Source organism: Ranitomeya imitator, chromosome 8, assembly GCF_032444005.1.
Source record: "Ranitomeya imitator isolate aRanImi1 chromosome 8, aRanImi1.pri, whole genome shotgun sequence".
Lineage (NCBI taxonomy): Eukaryota > Metazoa > Chordata > Amphibia > Anura > Dendrobatidae > Ranitomeya > Ranitomeya imitator.
Window position 1 is genome coordinate 44,523,142 of NC_091289.1, and position 13,968 is coordinate 44,537,109.

At 45.1% G+C, this 13,968-nt stretch overlaps 1 protein-coding gene across 1 annotated transcript in view; it reads right to left on the reverse strand.

The window, feature by feature from the left end:
• The window catches only part of LOC138647652 (inter-alpha-trypsin inhibitor heavy chain H3-like), an 80,743-nt gene that overhangs the window by 47,631 nt on the left and 19,144 nt on the right, over positions 1 to 13,968 (reverse strand). Inside the window, exons 9-10 of the mRNA XM_069736818.1 lie at positions 9,397 to 9,565; positions 8,373 to 8,498 (exon numbers count right to left, since the gene is read on the reverse strand). Coding sequence (XP_069592919.1) covers positions 8,373 to 8,498; positions 9,397 to 9,565 — 295 coding nt within the window. The remainder of the gene's footprint in view (positions 1 to 8,372; positions 8,499 to 9,396; positions 9,566 to 13,968) is intronic.

The window sequence follows — 13,968 nt, forward strand, 5'->3', positions numbered from 1 at the left end:
TATAATGACACTATCTTTAAGGGCATCATGTGGAGATTTGCTGCAGAAGACCGGAGAAGATGGAGGTCTGCAGAGATGGCTGTGGATGAGAAAACTCATCATGGGGTCTGGACAAAATGAAGAAAAGAAGGAGAATGACTCCAGAGACTACGTCATCTATAAGGTATCTGGATGTAAATTATTTGTGAAACAGATTAATTCTCATGTTATTATTTATGTTAGGCGCATTAAAGGGGTTGTCCAGGTTTGTGATGAGTCTGCAGTCATTCTTTGTGACTGCAGACTTCTGAATTCTCACAGTGCTCACTGTTGTGAATTCTGTGGTCAAGCTCCCTCCTGTGGTCATGAGTGGTACTTCGGCTGGTTCTGTCTATGAGCTTCCTCTGGTAGATGTGAGTGGGGCTGCGGTTTCTGAGTTTCCTTCCTCAGGTGACGAGGTTAAGTCGTTAGGAGCTGCTCTATTTAACTTCACCTAGTTCTTTGTTCCTGGCCTCCAGTCAATGTTCCAGTATTGGTCTTGCTTTCTCCTGGATCGTTCTTGTGGCCTGTCTGCCCTGCATAAGCTAAGTTTTGCTTGTGTTACTTTTGTTTCCTATATTTTCTGTCCAGCTTGCTATATTGGTTTTTCTTGCTTGCTGGAAGCTCTGAGACGCAGAGGGAGCACCTCCATACCGTTAGTCGGTGCGGAGGGTCTTTTTGCCCCCTCTGCGTGGTTGTTTGTAGGTTTTTGTGTTGACCGCAAAGCTATCTTTCCTATCCTCGGTCTATTCAGTAAGTCGGGCCTCACTTTGCTAAAATCTATTTCATCTCTGTGTTTGTATTTTCATCTTAACTCACAGTCATTATATGTGGGTGGCTGCCTTTTCCTTTGGGGAATTTCTCTGAGGCAAGGTAGGCTTATTTTTCTGTCTTCAGGGCTAGCTAGTTTCTCAGGCTGTGCCGAGTTGCATAGGGAGCGTTAGGCGCAATCCACGGCTACCTCTAGTGTGGTATGATAGGATTAGGGATTGCGGTCAGCAGAGTTCCCACGTCTCAGAGCTCGTCCTATGTTAGTAACTATCAGGTCACTTTGTGTGCTCTTAACCACTAGGTCCATTGTGGTTCTGAATCACCTGTTCATAACAGTACTGGAGGCCCAAAGTACTAATGCTTCTCAATAGAGGGAAAAGAGAAGTTCTGAGACCATTTTTTTTTCTCTGTACTGTGTTTTGTCTTTCTTTTCCCCTAGACATTTGGGTGGTTCAGAACACAGGTGTAGTGATGGACATTAAAGATCTGTCTTCTTGTGTGGATCATCTCACTGCAAGAGTACAAAATATTCAAGACTTTGTGGTTCAGAATTCTATGTTAGAGCCAAGAATTCCTATTCCTGATTTGTTTTCTGGAGATAGAGATAAGTTTCTGAGTTTCAAGAATAATTGTAAACTGTTTCTGGCTTTGAAACCCCGCTCCTCTGGTGACCCAGTTCAACAAGTTAAGATCATTATTTCTTTATTACATGGCGACCCTCAAGACTGGGCATATTCCCTTGCGCCAGGAGATCCTGCATTATGTAATATTGATGCGTTTTTTCTGGCGCTCGGATTGCTGTATGATGAACCTAATTCAGTGGATCAGGCAGAGAAAAATTTGCTGGCTCTGTCTCAGGGTCAGGATGAGGTAGAGATATATTGTCAGAAGTTTAGGAAGTGGTCTGTGCTCACTCAATGGAATGAATGTGCGCTGGCAGCAATTTTCAGAAAAGGTCTCTCTGAAGCCCTTAAGGATGTCATGGTGGGATTTCCTATGCCTGCTGGTCTGAATGAGTCTATGTCTTTGGCCATTCAGATCGATCGACGCTTGCGTGAGCGTAAAACTGTGCACCATTTGGCGGTATTATCTGAGCATGGACCTGAGCCTATGCAGTGCGATAGGACTTTGACCAGAGCTGAACGGCAAGAACACAGACGTCAGAATGGGCTGTGTTTTTACTGTGGTGATTCCACTCATGCTATCTCCGATTGTCCTAAGCGCACTAAGCGGTTCGCTAGGTCTGCCACCATTGGTACGGTACAGTCGAAATTTCTTTTGTCCGTTACTTTGATCTGCTCTTTGTCATCCTATTCTGTCATGGCATTTGTGGATTCAGGCGTTGCCCTGAATTTGATGGACTTGGAGTATGCTAGGCGCTGTGGGTTTTTCTTGGAGCCCTTGCAGTATCCTATTCCATTGAGAGGAATTGATGCTACGCCTTTGGCCAAGAATAAGCCTCAGTACTGGACCCAGCTGACCATGTGCATGGCTCCTGCGCATCAGGAGGATATTCGCTTTTTGGTGTTGCATAATTTGCATGATGTGGTTGTGTTGGGGTTGCCATGACTACAAGTCCATACCCAGTATTGGATTGGAAATCAATGTCTGTGTCCAGCTGGGGTTGTCAGGGGGTACATGGTGATGTTCCTTTTCTGTCTATTTCATCATCCACCCCTTCTGAGGTCCCAGAGTTCTTGTCAGATTACCGGGATGTATTTGATGAGCCCAAGTCCAGTGCCCTACCTCCGCATAGGGATTGTGATTGTGCTATCGATTTGATTCCTGGTAGTAAGTTTCCTAAGGGTCAACTGTTTAATTTGTCTGTGCCTGAGCACGCCGCTATGCGGAGTTACGTAAAGGAATCCTTGGAGAAGGGTCATATTCGCCCGTCGTCGTCGCCATTGGGAGCAGGGTTCTTTTTTGTGGCCAAGAAGGATGGTTCGCTGAGACCTTGTATTGATTACCGCCTTCTAAATAAAATCACGGTCAAATTTCAGTACCCCTTAAGGGGCTAGTTGGTTCACCAAGATAGATCTTCGTGGTGCGTATAATCTTGTGCGTATTAAACAGGGCGATGAATGGAAAACAGCATTTAATATGCCCGAGGGCCATTTTGAGTACCTGGTTATGCCATTCGGGCTTTCTAATGCTCCATCAGTGTTTCAGTCCTTTATGCATGACATCTTCCGAGAGTACCTGGATAAATTCCTGATTGTATACTTGGATGATATTTTGGTCTTCTCGGATGATTGGGAGTCTCACGTGAAGCAGGTCAGAATGGAGTTCCAGGTTCTGCGTGCGAATTCTTTGTTTGTGAAGGGGTCAAAGTGTCTCTTTGGTGTTCAGAAGGTTTCATTTTTGGGGTTCATTTTTTCCCCTTCTACTATCGAGATGGACCCTGTTAAAGTTCAGGCCATTTATGATTGGACTCAGCTGACATCTCTGAAGAGTCTGCAAAAGTTCCTGGGCTTTGCTAATTTTTATCGTCGCTTCATCAATAATTTTTCTAGTATTGCTAAACCGTTGACTGAGTTAACCAAGAAGGGTGCTGATGTGGTCAATTGGTCTTCTGCTGCTGTGGAAGCTTTTCAAGAGTTGAAGCGTTGTTTTTCTTCTGCCCCTGTGTTGTGCCAACCAGATGTTTCGCTCCCGTTCCAGGTCGAGGTTGATGCTTCTGAGATTGGAGCAGGGGCTTTTTTGTCGCAAAGAAGTTCTGATGGCTCGGTGATGAAACCATGCACCTTCTTTTCCAGGAAGTTTTCGCCTGCTGAGCGTAATTATGATGTTGGCAATCGAGAGTTGCTGGCCATGAAGTGGGCATTCGAGGAGTGGCGTCATTGGCTTGAAGGAGCTAAGCATCGCGTGGTGGTCTTGACTGATCACAAGAACTTGACTTATCTCGAGTCTGCCAAACGGTTGAATCCTAGACAGGCTCGTTGGTCGCTGTTTTTCTCCCGTTTTGACTTTGTGGTTTCGTACCTTACGGGCTCTAAAAATGTGAAGGCGGATGCCCTGTCTAGGAGTTTTGTGGCCGACTCTCCGGGTTTGTCTGAGCCGGCAGGTATTCTCAAAGAGGGGGTAATTTTGTCTGCCATCTCCCCTGATTTGCGGCGGGTACTGCAAAAATTTCAGGCTAATAGACCTGACCGTTGCCCAGCGGAGAAACTGTTTGTCCCTGATAAATGGACGAGTAGAGTTATCTCCGAGGTTCATTGTTCGGTGTTGGCTGGTCATCCTGGAATCTTTGGTACCAGAGATTTGGTGGCTAGATCCTTTTGGTGGCCGTCTCTGTCGCGGGATGTGCGTTCGTTTGTGCAGTCCTGTGGGATTTGTGCTCGGGCTAAGCCCTGCTGTTCTCGTGCCAGTGGGTTGCTTTTGCCCTTGCCAGTCCCGAAGAGGCCCTGGACACATATCTCTATGGATTTTATTTCGGATCTCCCCGTCTCTCAAAAAATGTCGGTCATTTGGGTTGTTTGTGATCGCTTCTCTAAGATGGTCCATTTGGTACCCTTGTCTAAATTGCCTTCCTCCTCTGATTTGGTGCCATTATTCTTCCAGCATGTGGTTCGTTTACATGGCATTCCGGAGAACATCGTTTCTGACAGAGGTTCCCAGTTTGTTTCGAGGTTTTGGCGAGCCTTTTGTGCTAGGATGGGCATTGATTTGTCTTTTTCCTCGGCTTTCCATCCTCAGACAAATGGCCAGACTGAACGAACCAATCAGACCTTGGAAACATATCTGAGATGTTTTGTTTCTGCCGATCAGGATGATTGGGTGTCCTTTTTGCCTTTGGCTGAGTTCGCCCTTAATAATCGGGCCAGCTCGGCTACTTTGGTTTCGCCGTTTTTCTGCAATTCTGGTTTCCATCCTCGTTTCTCTTCAGGGCAGGTTGAGTCTTCTGACTGTCCTGGTGTGGATACTGTGGTGGATAGGTTGCAGCAGATTTGGACTCATGTGGTGGACAATTTAACATTGTCTCAGGAGAAGGCTCAACGTTTCGCTAACCGCAGGCACTGTGTGGGTCCCCGACTTCGTGTTGGGGATTTGGTTTGGTTGTCATCTCGTTATATTCCTATGAAAGTTTCCTCTCCTAAGTTTAAGCCTCGTTTCATTGGTCCGTATAGGATTTCTGAGGTTCTTAATCCTGTGTCTTTTCGTTTGACCCTTCCAGCTTCTTTTTCCATCCATAACATATTCCATAGGTCATTGTTGCGGAGATACGTGGCACCTGTGGTTCCATCCGTTGATCCTCCTGCCCCGGTTTTGGTTGAGGGGGAGTTGGAGTATATAGTGGAGAAGATTTTGGATTCTCGTATTTCGAGAGGGAAACTCCAGTACCTGGTTAAGTGGAAGGGTTATGGTCAGGAAGATAATTCCTGGGTCTTTGCCTCTGATGTTCATGCTGCCGATCTGGTCCGTGCCTTTCATTTGGCTCATCCTGGTCGGCCTGGGGGCTCTGGTGAGGGTTCGGTGACCTCTCCTCAAGGGGGGGGTACTGTTGTGAATTCTGTGGTCAAGCTCCCTCCTGTGGTCATGAGTGGTACTTCGGCTGGTTCTGTCTATGAGCTTCCTCTGGTAGATGTGAGTGGGGCTGCGGTTTCTGAGTTTCCTTCCTCAGGTGACGAGGTTAAGTCGTTAGGTGCTGCTCTATTTAACTCCACCTAGTTCTTTGTTCCTGGCCTCCAGTCAATGTTCCAGTATTGGTCTTGCTTTCTCCTGGATCGTTCTTGTGGCCTGTCTGCCCTGCATAAGCTAAGTTTTGCTTGTGTTACTTTTGTTTCCTATATTTTCTGTCCAGCTTGCTATATTGGTTTTTCTTGCTTGCTGGAAGCTCTGTGACGCAGAGGGAGCACCTCCGTACCGTTAGTCGGGATTAGGGTTAGGGATTGCGGTCAGCAGAGTTCCCACGTCTTAGAGCTCGTCCTATGTTAGTAACTATCAGGTCACTTTGTGTGCTCTTAACCACTAGGTCCATTGTGGTTCTGAATCACCTGTTCATAACAGCTCACTGCACGCTGTTAGGATTCTCATATGACAGTGATTTCTGCACAGTTTTGAAATGGCTACTAAGATGATTAGCTCTGACGATGCCATCATCAGCGTCACTATTTTGGTCATCTACATTCTTTAGCACACTTTGAATAATCTGCGTGAGGAGGTGTTGGTCCCAGAGGAAGAGGTGGAAGCAGAGGAGGATGCTGTAGAGATAACAATATCTCAAAGTTAAGGACTGTCGTCGCACAGGTAGGTGCCATGGGAGGCACCCACAGCAGTGTAAGTGGCATAAGCAGTTTCTGTGAGTCGTTTCACACATTTTCTAGACCAGCCCATGCACCAGCAGGACAGAGTACAAGTCTGACACATTGTGAAAGACTGGAGAGGATGGTGTAGGAGTATCTGGAGCTCAATATAAATGCCATCATGGGGGGTTTGGACCCTTTTGCATTTTGGTCTTCAATAATGGAAGAGTGGCCTGAGCTTGCCTTTCATGCCTTGGAGGTTTTGTCATGCCTGGCAGCCAGCGTTCTCTCAGAACATGTCTTCAGCGCTGCTGGTGGTGTCCTGAGAGATAAGCACATCTGGCTGTCCCCTGAAAGTGTAGACCGTCTAACTTTTATTAAAATGAATAAGTCATGGATCTCCAATAACTTTTGCACCCTAATTGCTAAATGGGCAGACTAGACAATGGTGTTGTTTTTAGCGTCATGCATTGATCTTGCGTTATTGCAGTCTGTGCCTGCTGTTGCTGATTTTACAAACAATTTTTTGAAATGTGAAGACTATAAGTTAATTCTCCATCTGGTGGGTTGCCTGTAGTAGAAGGTGTGTCAGAGGCCCATTATATTGTTTATATTGTTTCTACTCTGTGGAAATGAATGCCTCTTTAGTTGTGTGTGACAATTATTTTTGAAATATGGAGACTCCAAGTTCGCTTTCCATCTGGTGGGTTGCCTCTGTAGTAGGGCTGCCAGACAGGCAGGCCTGCATTTAGTTTCAGTCAAATACCTGTGTTAATTTTCTTTAATTGTTCTATCAATAGTAGTCTATGAAACTGATGTCTGTGCCATCTGAGTGTGGCTGGAATAGAAAAAAATAAATTTGAGGTATTGCATGAGGTATCAAGTCGCCCAGCTAAGAAGGCTTACATTGCTCCCATAACCTCCGGGTCCTCATTAAAACTTCATTTCCAAGCTGTATATGCTGAGCAACACCCTGATACCTCATACATGGCCCATGGCTGACTGCTTCTATGCCATTTGCAAATTTCTACTGTGGGTCAATTGATGACACTTTTCATGGGGACTACCCATAGTTTTAGCTGTTTGTAAGCTTTATGTCACCTCTTTAGGTGTATATATTTGGTTTGGCCTCCCACTGAATCTAATGGGGTTCGGGGTACGCTTGTGAAACTGAATCTTGAAAGGTTCGCTCATCTCTACTGTCAGCCTTTCACACAGTGCACCATTTTACTGCAAAGTTAAAACAGCACATCTTCATATCTCTAAGCCTTAGAGTTGCTGTGATGCTCACATGCCCATTACAAGGTGTTTTAAAACTTAGATCCTATTACATTAATATAATATGTGCCTTGGTCACATGGTGAGGTGGATTGGCTCAGCTATAGGTCAGAATGACCAGCATGAACGGCAGGCATTGATGCAGTGGAGCTAGGCTAAATGGATGGCACATTGAGCAGTGAAGACTTGTAGCGCTGGTTATACAAGGAGACATGTGGATCAGCAAAGCTCGTAGTCTTAGATGGCAGCAGGGTTGTGTGTGTAGACTGCACCTAGAATTAATAGAGTCAATTATGCAGGCAAGTAGCCTAATGCAGAAAACTTGAGTGTGGGCAAAGCACAGTGAATCCAAAGAGATGAGTAGGATGACAGTTACCTTGATGCAACAGAGTTGAGTGTGCACATGTCACCCTGGATTAGCAGAGGCTGAGCTGCATAAGCATACAGTACTCAAGATCAACATAGCTGAGTTGGTAGTAAGTTACCTGGTCGAGGTTTAGTGAAAGTGGGAACAGCACTCTGGAACAGTAAGCTGAGTTATGAATCAGGCAACTAGGTAATTGTAGTCGAGCTGGATGTATGTACAGCACTGAGGAACAGCTGGGCTGAGTTGGTCGTGAGGCACCTGATTGTAGCAGAGATGGATGTGTGTCCAGAATTCAGGAACAGCAGAGCTGAGTTGTATTAGAGCTGGATGTGTGTAAGGTACTCAGCAACAGCAGTGCTGAGCAAACAATCGGGCAACTAGCTGTAGGAGAGCTGGATGTGTGACTAGCACTCATTAGCGGCTGAGTAGTCCTGCGTACCACCTAAGTATTCAGCTAGCAACTGCACACAACCTGCATGCACAACCTCCATGTGCTTTCAGACATTTACAAGCCTTTGAGCTGGTCTTGGATGACGACATTAGAGGTACGTGCAGCATTATTATGGAAACCCAATGTTCAGTAGCAGCCATGTAAGTAAACTATTATAAACTAAAAAAAAAATTGTTTTGCGGGATTTTTTTTTTAAAGAAAATATACAAAACAATCAAACTGTTTGACTGCTTGTTTTACCTACCTGAATTGGCTTCACCATCTGTGAGGAGAACAATTAAGGAAACACTTCTCTCAGGAACAGTTTTATTGTCATGTGCTTTATTCAATAAATCAACAGCCTTCAGCACAGGGTCATTGATGTTCGTCCCTATGAATAAAAAATATTTTAACAGTCTGTTATCATAGAATCATAGAATTATAGAATGGTAGAGTTGGAAGGGACCTTGAGGCTCATCGTGTCCAACCCCCTGCTCAAAGCAGGATTCACTAAACCATCTCAGACACATGTCAGTCCAGTCTCTGTTTTATGTTTAGTGTGTTTAATTATTGTTCACAGTAGAGCACAAAAGTTCCTGAACCTAAATTGTAAATAGAATACTGTACATGTCACATAATTTGACTTAGTTGGGTTCTATCACCAGATCAAAAACAGCCAACTTTGCTATTATTTCATTCTCACTACTCCTCTAAATATGCTGTTTTATTTTTTTTAATCCGCCACACAGTTTCAGAGATATTGGCCTTTTTATTTAGTGATCATTTTTATGGGTTTTACCAAAGGGGTGCAGCTCACAGGATTCTCTGGGGACGTGTCTTTAGGCTGCTCTACAATATTACCTGTGACCATAAAAGCAACACTTTCTTGGTAAAGCCCATAAAAGCACCACTAAATAAAAAGGCCTCTATCTCTGGAACTGTAAGATGGTTCAAAATAAAACAAACAAAAAGCGGTCTTTACCAAGGGGGCGTTGCTCAAAGGGTAATTATACAGTGCAGCCTACTAAAACACTCCTAGAGAATCCTGTGATCAATGTCCATGTAAAATAGATGCTCTTTACAAACTATATTTTCAAAGATTTAAAAAAAAACCAAAAAAAACAAAGTTGCAATTTGCAATCATGTTTTTGGGAAAAGTTGAGATGATTTCAGGAAATTATTACTAAAATGATAAACAATGCAAAAAATACAAATATTTCCAGAAGCAGAATGACATCTACCCTTGTGAAAACTGTGAATACTTTTTTTGTAACTTAATAAGTACTTACAGCCACGGGGTAAAATTGATTGGACAAATTTTCTAGCTTCTTCTAGATTTTCTGGAGTTGCTTTGACTAAAGAATCCTTCCACTGAATAACATTATTATCAAACAATATGAAATTGAAGTGATCATGCTCTGAAGTGTCTTTTAGAATCTGGAGAAGGGCTTCTTTTGTCTGTGTACAGATACATTTGTTAAGTAGATATACAATGTCTTACTTTCAGAGAAAGACATATTTTCTGGCCTGATATTAAAATCAACTCTGCATGGAAAATGATTGGTGATTACATAATTTTATATAGTGCCAATAGATACATGTGAAAATAGATTCATACTGTCCAAACGACGGGCAGTATGAATCATAGCCTGACTGCGCAAAAGCACCCAGGTAAGTTTTACACTCGTATTATGAAACTATGCAGCCAGGTATATTTTACACTGAAATTATGAAATTAATGACATACTTTGAAAAGCCACCTGGGGTTTTATGTCCTCACCCGGTGAGGAGGATTCTCTAAGCTATAGGTCAGGGTGAGCAGCACAGACTGAAGGCAATGATGGAGTAGAAAAGCTGACCACATGGATAAGAGAGAATTAGTACATGAAGTCTGGAACTTGCAGCAGAAATATGATTTATAGAAGAAACATATGAAATCAGAAAGTTGTATCAGGGATATGGTTAACCACAGAATAATGTATTGGCAAACTAGTAACTTGCTTACAGAGATGCAGGACACACGTAAATACTTGAAATGTATTGGCAAATTGGTAACTTGCTTGCATTACCTTGATAACAGAAACTAAGATGTGAACAGTAATGAGGAAAATTGCAAAAAGTCAGTAATCTGAAATTTTGATGGCAGATGTTTAGTTCAAGAGGCAGGTCCCTAGTAGCTTTTCCCTGCTTCACTCTTCTTTTCCTATGTGCACAAATAGGAAGAGGCCTGTCAGTTGTCTTTTCCCTGCCCCACTCCAGTTAACTGACGGGACTCTCCCCATGTACATACGAAACAAGTAGTTCCGGGCTGGTTTTTCAAAGAATGCATTATCTAAAACACTGAAGAATTTCATTGTGAAACATACCTGCTTGCAATTGTGCAGACAGTGACTGATTCATGTTATCCGTGGTTCGAGCAGTAGCATGAACCTGATTTGTTCTCTTTAAAGGGAATCTGTCAGTAGGATCAACCCTCTTGAGCAGTTATATGGACATGTAGGTCTTAGGAATCATACCTTACTGTTAGATTCGCTTTAAAGGCAATTTTCACCCCTGTTAAAAAAGACATGCAATAGGGTCTATAACAAAATAATATGGATATTTGGGCACTGCAGCCAATCACTGGCACCAGTCACATGCCAGATGTTGCCGGGACAGGAAATACAGAGACTGGCGGAGGACCCCGCAATGTTAGGAGCAAAGTGATAATTTGTAAGGTACGGTAATTGTGGAAATATACCTTTATTAATTTCTAAATCTAAGTAGGCATAAATTAAAGGAGATGTATAAGTACATCACAGCATATTGATAACCTATCTTTATGATGAGTCAACAATATCAAATCGATGGAGGTCCGACACTTGACACCTCCACAATCAGGAGCATAGTGTAAAAATCAATACTTTGTGATGCAAGTGCAGCGCCCCAGGGTCCTGGTCGTTGCAGTAATATCATTCTCCACCATGGGGAGCTCTGCTCCTATTTATTAGGGCACTTAGGTAAAACTGGTTGCCTGGGGAGGAAGCTAGTTAGTTGCTGGCTGAGCTTCGCTCAGGTAGTTGGTCCCTGACAGGGGTGGGATCATGTCACAGGTCGAGACAGAAGGACACGGAGCTGTGCCTGCCCTAAGTGCGGCAGCTTCTAGAAAGAGACACTGAATTGTAGAGAGTGTGAAGAAGTCGTAGCAAAGGAGTGGATATCAGAAGAGTTCTGCCCTACACAGGCTGCCTCCCTCTGAGGCACAGGATCCCTGTTGTGAATTCTGCTTTTGGGTTCCCTCCAGTGGTTGTAGGTAGGAATGCAGTTGTCTTTGAGTCGCAGTCCTGGCCAGGTGTATCTGCTGATTGCAGTTCTGACTGGGATATTTAGGTGTGCAGGATTCATTAGTCCTTGCCAGTTGTCAATGTTTCTTGTGAAGTGTTGGATCACTTTCTGGCTTCTCCTGCTTAGCTGCCAATTCAGCAAAGATAAGTGTCTGTTTCTTTTTCTGTGGCACACATGCAGTGTGCTTATATTCTGTGCTATTCATTTGTTTTTCTCTTGTCCAGCTTAGACTGTGTCAGTGTTTTCTCAGTCTTGTTGGATTCTCTGGAGTTGCAGATATACGCTCCACATCTTTAGTTAGATGGTGGAGTTTTCGTATTTTCTGCTGTGGATATTTTTGGAAGGATTTTTAATACTGACCGCTTATTATCCTGTCCTATCCTTTCCTATTTAGCTAGTGTGGCCTCATTTGCTAAATCCTGTTTCCTGCCTGCGTGTGTCTTTTCCTCTACTACTCACAGTCAATATTTGTGGGGGGCTGCCTATCCTTTGGGGTTCTGCTCTGAGGCAAGGTACTATTCCTATTTCCATCTATAGGGGTATTTAGTTCTCCGGCTGTGTTGAGGTGTCTAGGTTTTGTTAGGCAAACCCCACGGCTACTTCTAGTTGCGGTGTTAAGATCAGGGTTTGCGGTCAGTATAGTTACCACCTACTCCAGTGAAAGTTTTCATGCTGCTCCAAGGTCACCTGATCATAACAGATCCCGGTAGCCGGAACACCGAGGGAGCAACGATCCTTCATGCCTCGCTCCAGAGACCGGCAGGATAGCTAATTTCACGTTACCTGTCCGCCCCTACACCCAGGAGGCAAGGTGGCACCCCTTAGAGGCTGGGGCATGATAGAGTCCCTGTAAAACGCCTCAAGCCACCGGTCATACGGGTTTGTCCTATCCATCTGGGGGACAGAGAGAGACATAACATCTGTAACATCTTCAACAGTTGTGAGGACCTTATGAGAAGCTTAGCAGTAAGGTACTACAACACCACGGCGTTAGAGGAAGGCTACTGATTTCTACCTGGACAAGGGGACTCTGGTTTTGCCTCCAAACTGGCCGGACTCTGCCTGCCCTGTGGTCTGGTGCCCTGGACTGTGGATGCTGAAGCCTTCAGTAAAAGATAAAGAGACTGCAACCATGTGTCCTCGTTCTTCACTGCGCCTCTCACCATCCACCATCTACACACTGGGAAGCCCTGGGGACATACTTCACCTGTGGGAAGGTATACCATCTAGCTGCCATAACATCACCCCAGCGGACCCCATTAAAGGGAACCTGTCACCCCGTTTTTTCAGATTGAGCTATAAATACTGTTAAATAGGGCCTGCGCTGTGCGTTACTATAGTGTATGTAGTGTACCCTGATTCCCCATGTATGCTGAGAAATACATTACCAAAGTCGCCGTTTTCGCCTGTCAATCAGGCTGGTCTGGTCAGGTGGGCGCGTTCACAGCGCTCTTTTCTTCCCCAGCTTTCCGCTGGTGGCGTAGTGGTGTGCGCATGTCCAAGGTCCGAATTCCCTGCGCCCATGTGAAGACAGCGCGCGATCTGCGCTGTAATCCCTTGCATCGGTGGGGGCGGCCATCTTCCTGGGGCCGCGCGTGCGCAGATGGAGTGCTCTGCTGCACGGGGCTTCAGGAAAATGGCCGCGGGATGCTGCGCGTGCGCAGAAGAGATCGCGGCGGCCATTTTCCCAAATCCGAGTTTGCATCTCGGCTTTGGGAAAATGGCCGCCGCGATCTCTAATGCGCACGCGCGGCATCCCGCGGCCATTTTCCTGAAGCCCCGTGCAGCAGAGCACTCCATCTGCGCACGCGCGGCCCCAGGAAGATGGCCGCCCCCACCGATGCAAGGGATTACAGCGCAGATCGCGCGCTGTGTCTTCACGTGGGCGCAGGGAATTCGGACCTTGGACATGCGCACACCACTACGCCACCAACGGAAAGCTGGGGAAGAAAAGAGCGCTGTGAACACGCCCACCTGACCAGACCAGCCTGATTGACAGGCGAAAACGGCGACTTTGGTAATGTATTTCTCAGCATACATGGGGAATCAGGGTACACTACATACACTATAGTAACGCACAGCGCAGGCCCTATTTAACAGTATTTATAGCTCAATCTGAAAAAACGGGGTGACAGGTTCCCTTTAAAGCAGCGTCGGTCACTCTGACCGAATACCACAGGTGGCGTCATGAACACTCCCGTTAAAGACCTTTCCCTTCTTCAACGGACGTCCCAGGGCCACGGACCGGGTCAGCCACTATGACATCCCCCTGTGAACGGAAGGACCCGGTACCGAGTACCTCACTGCCCTTGGGGGCGCTCCACGAACTCCTTGTGAGGCAGTCACACAGTCAAATATCTGTATTTTTTTACTTGTCTTTTGTATTTATTAACACAATTCCCCATTTTGCAAAAACGATCAACCAAAAATGTTTGGTACACTCCAAAAAAAAAAAAAAAAAAACAGCCACCACAGGCCACAGCGTTTGTGTGACGAGTAAAAATGTTAGATTTGAGTAATAAAACTGGTGTGCAAAA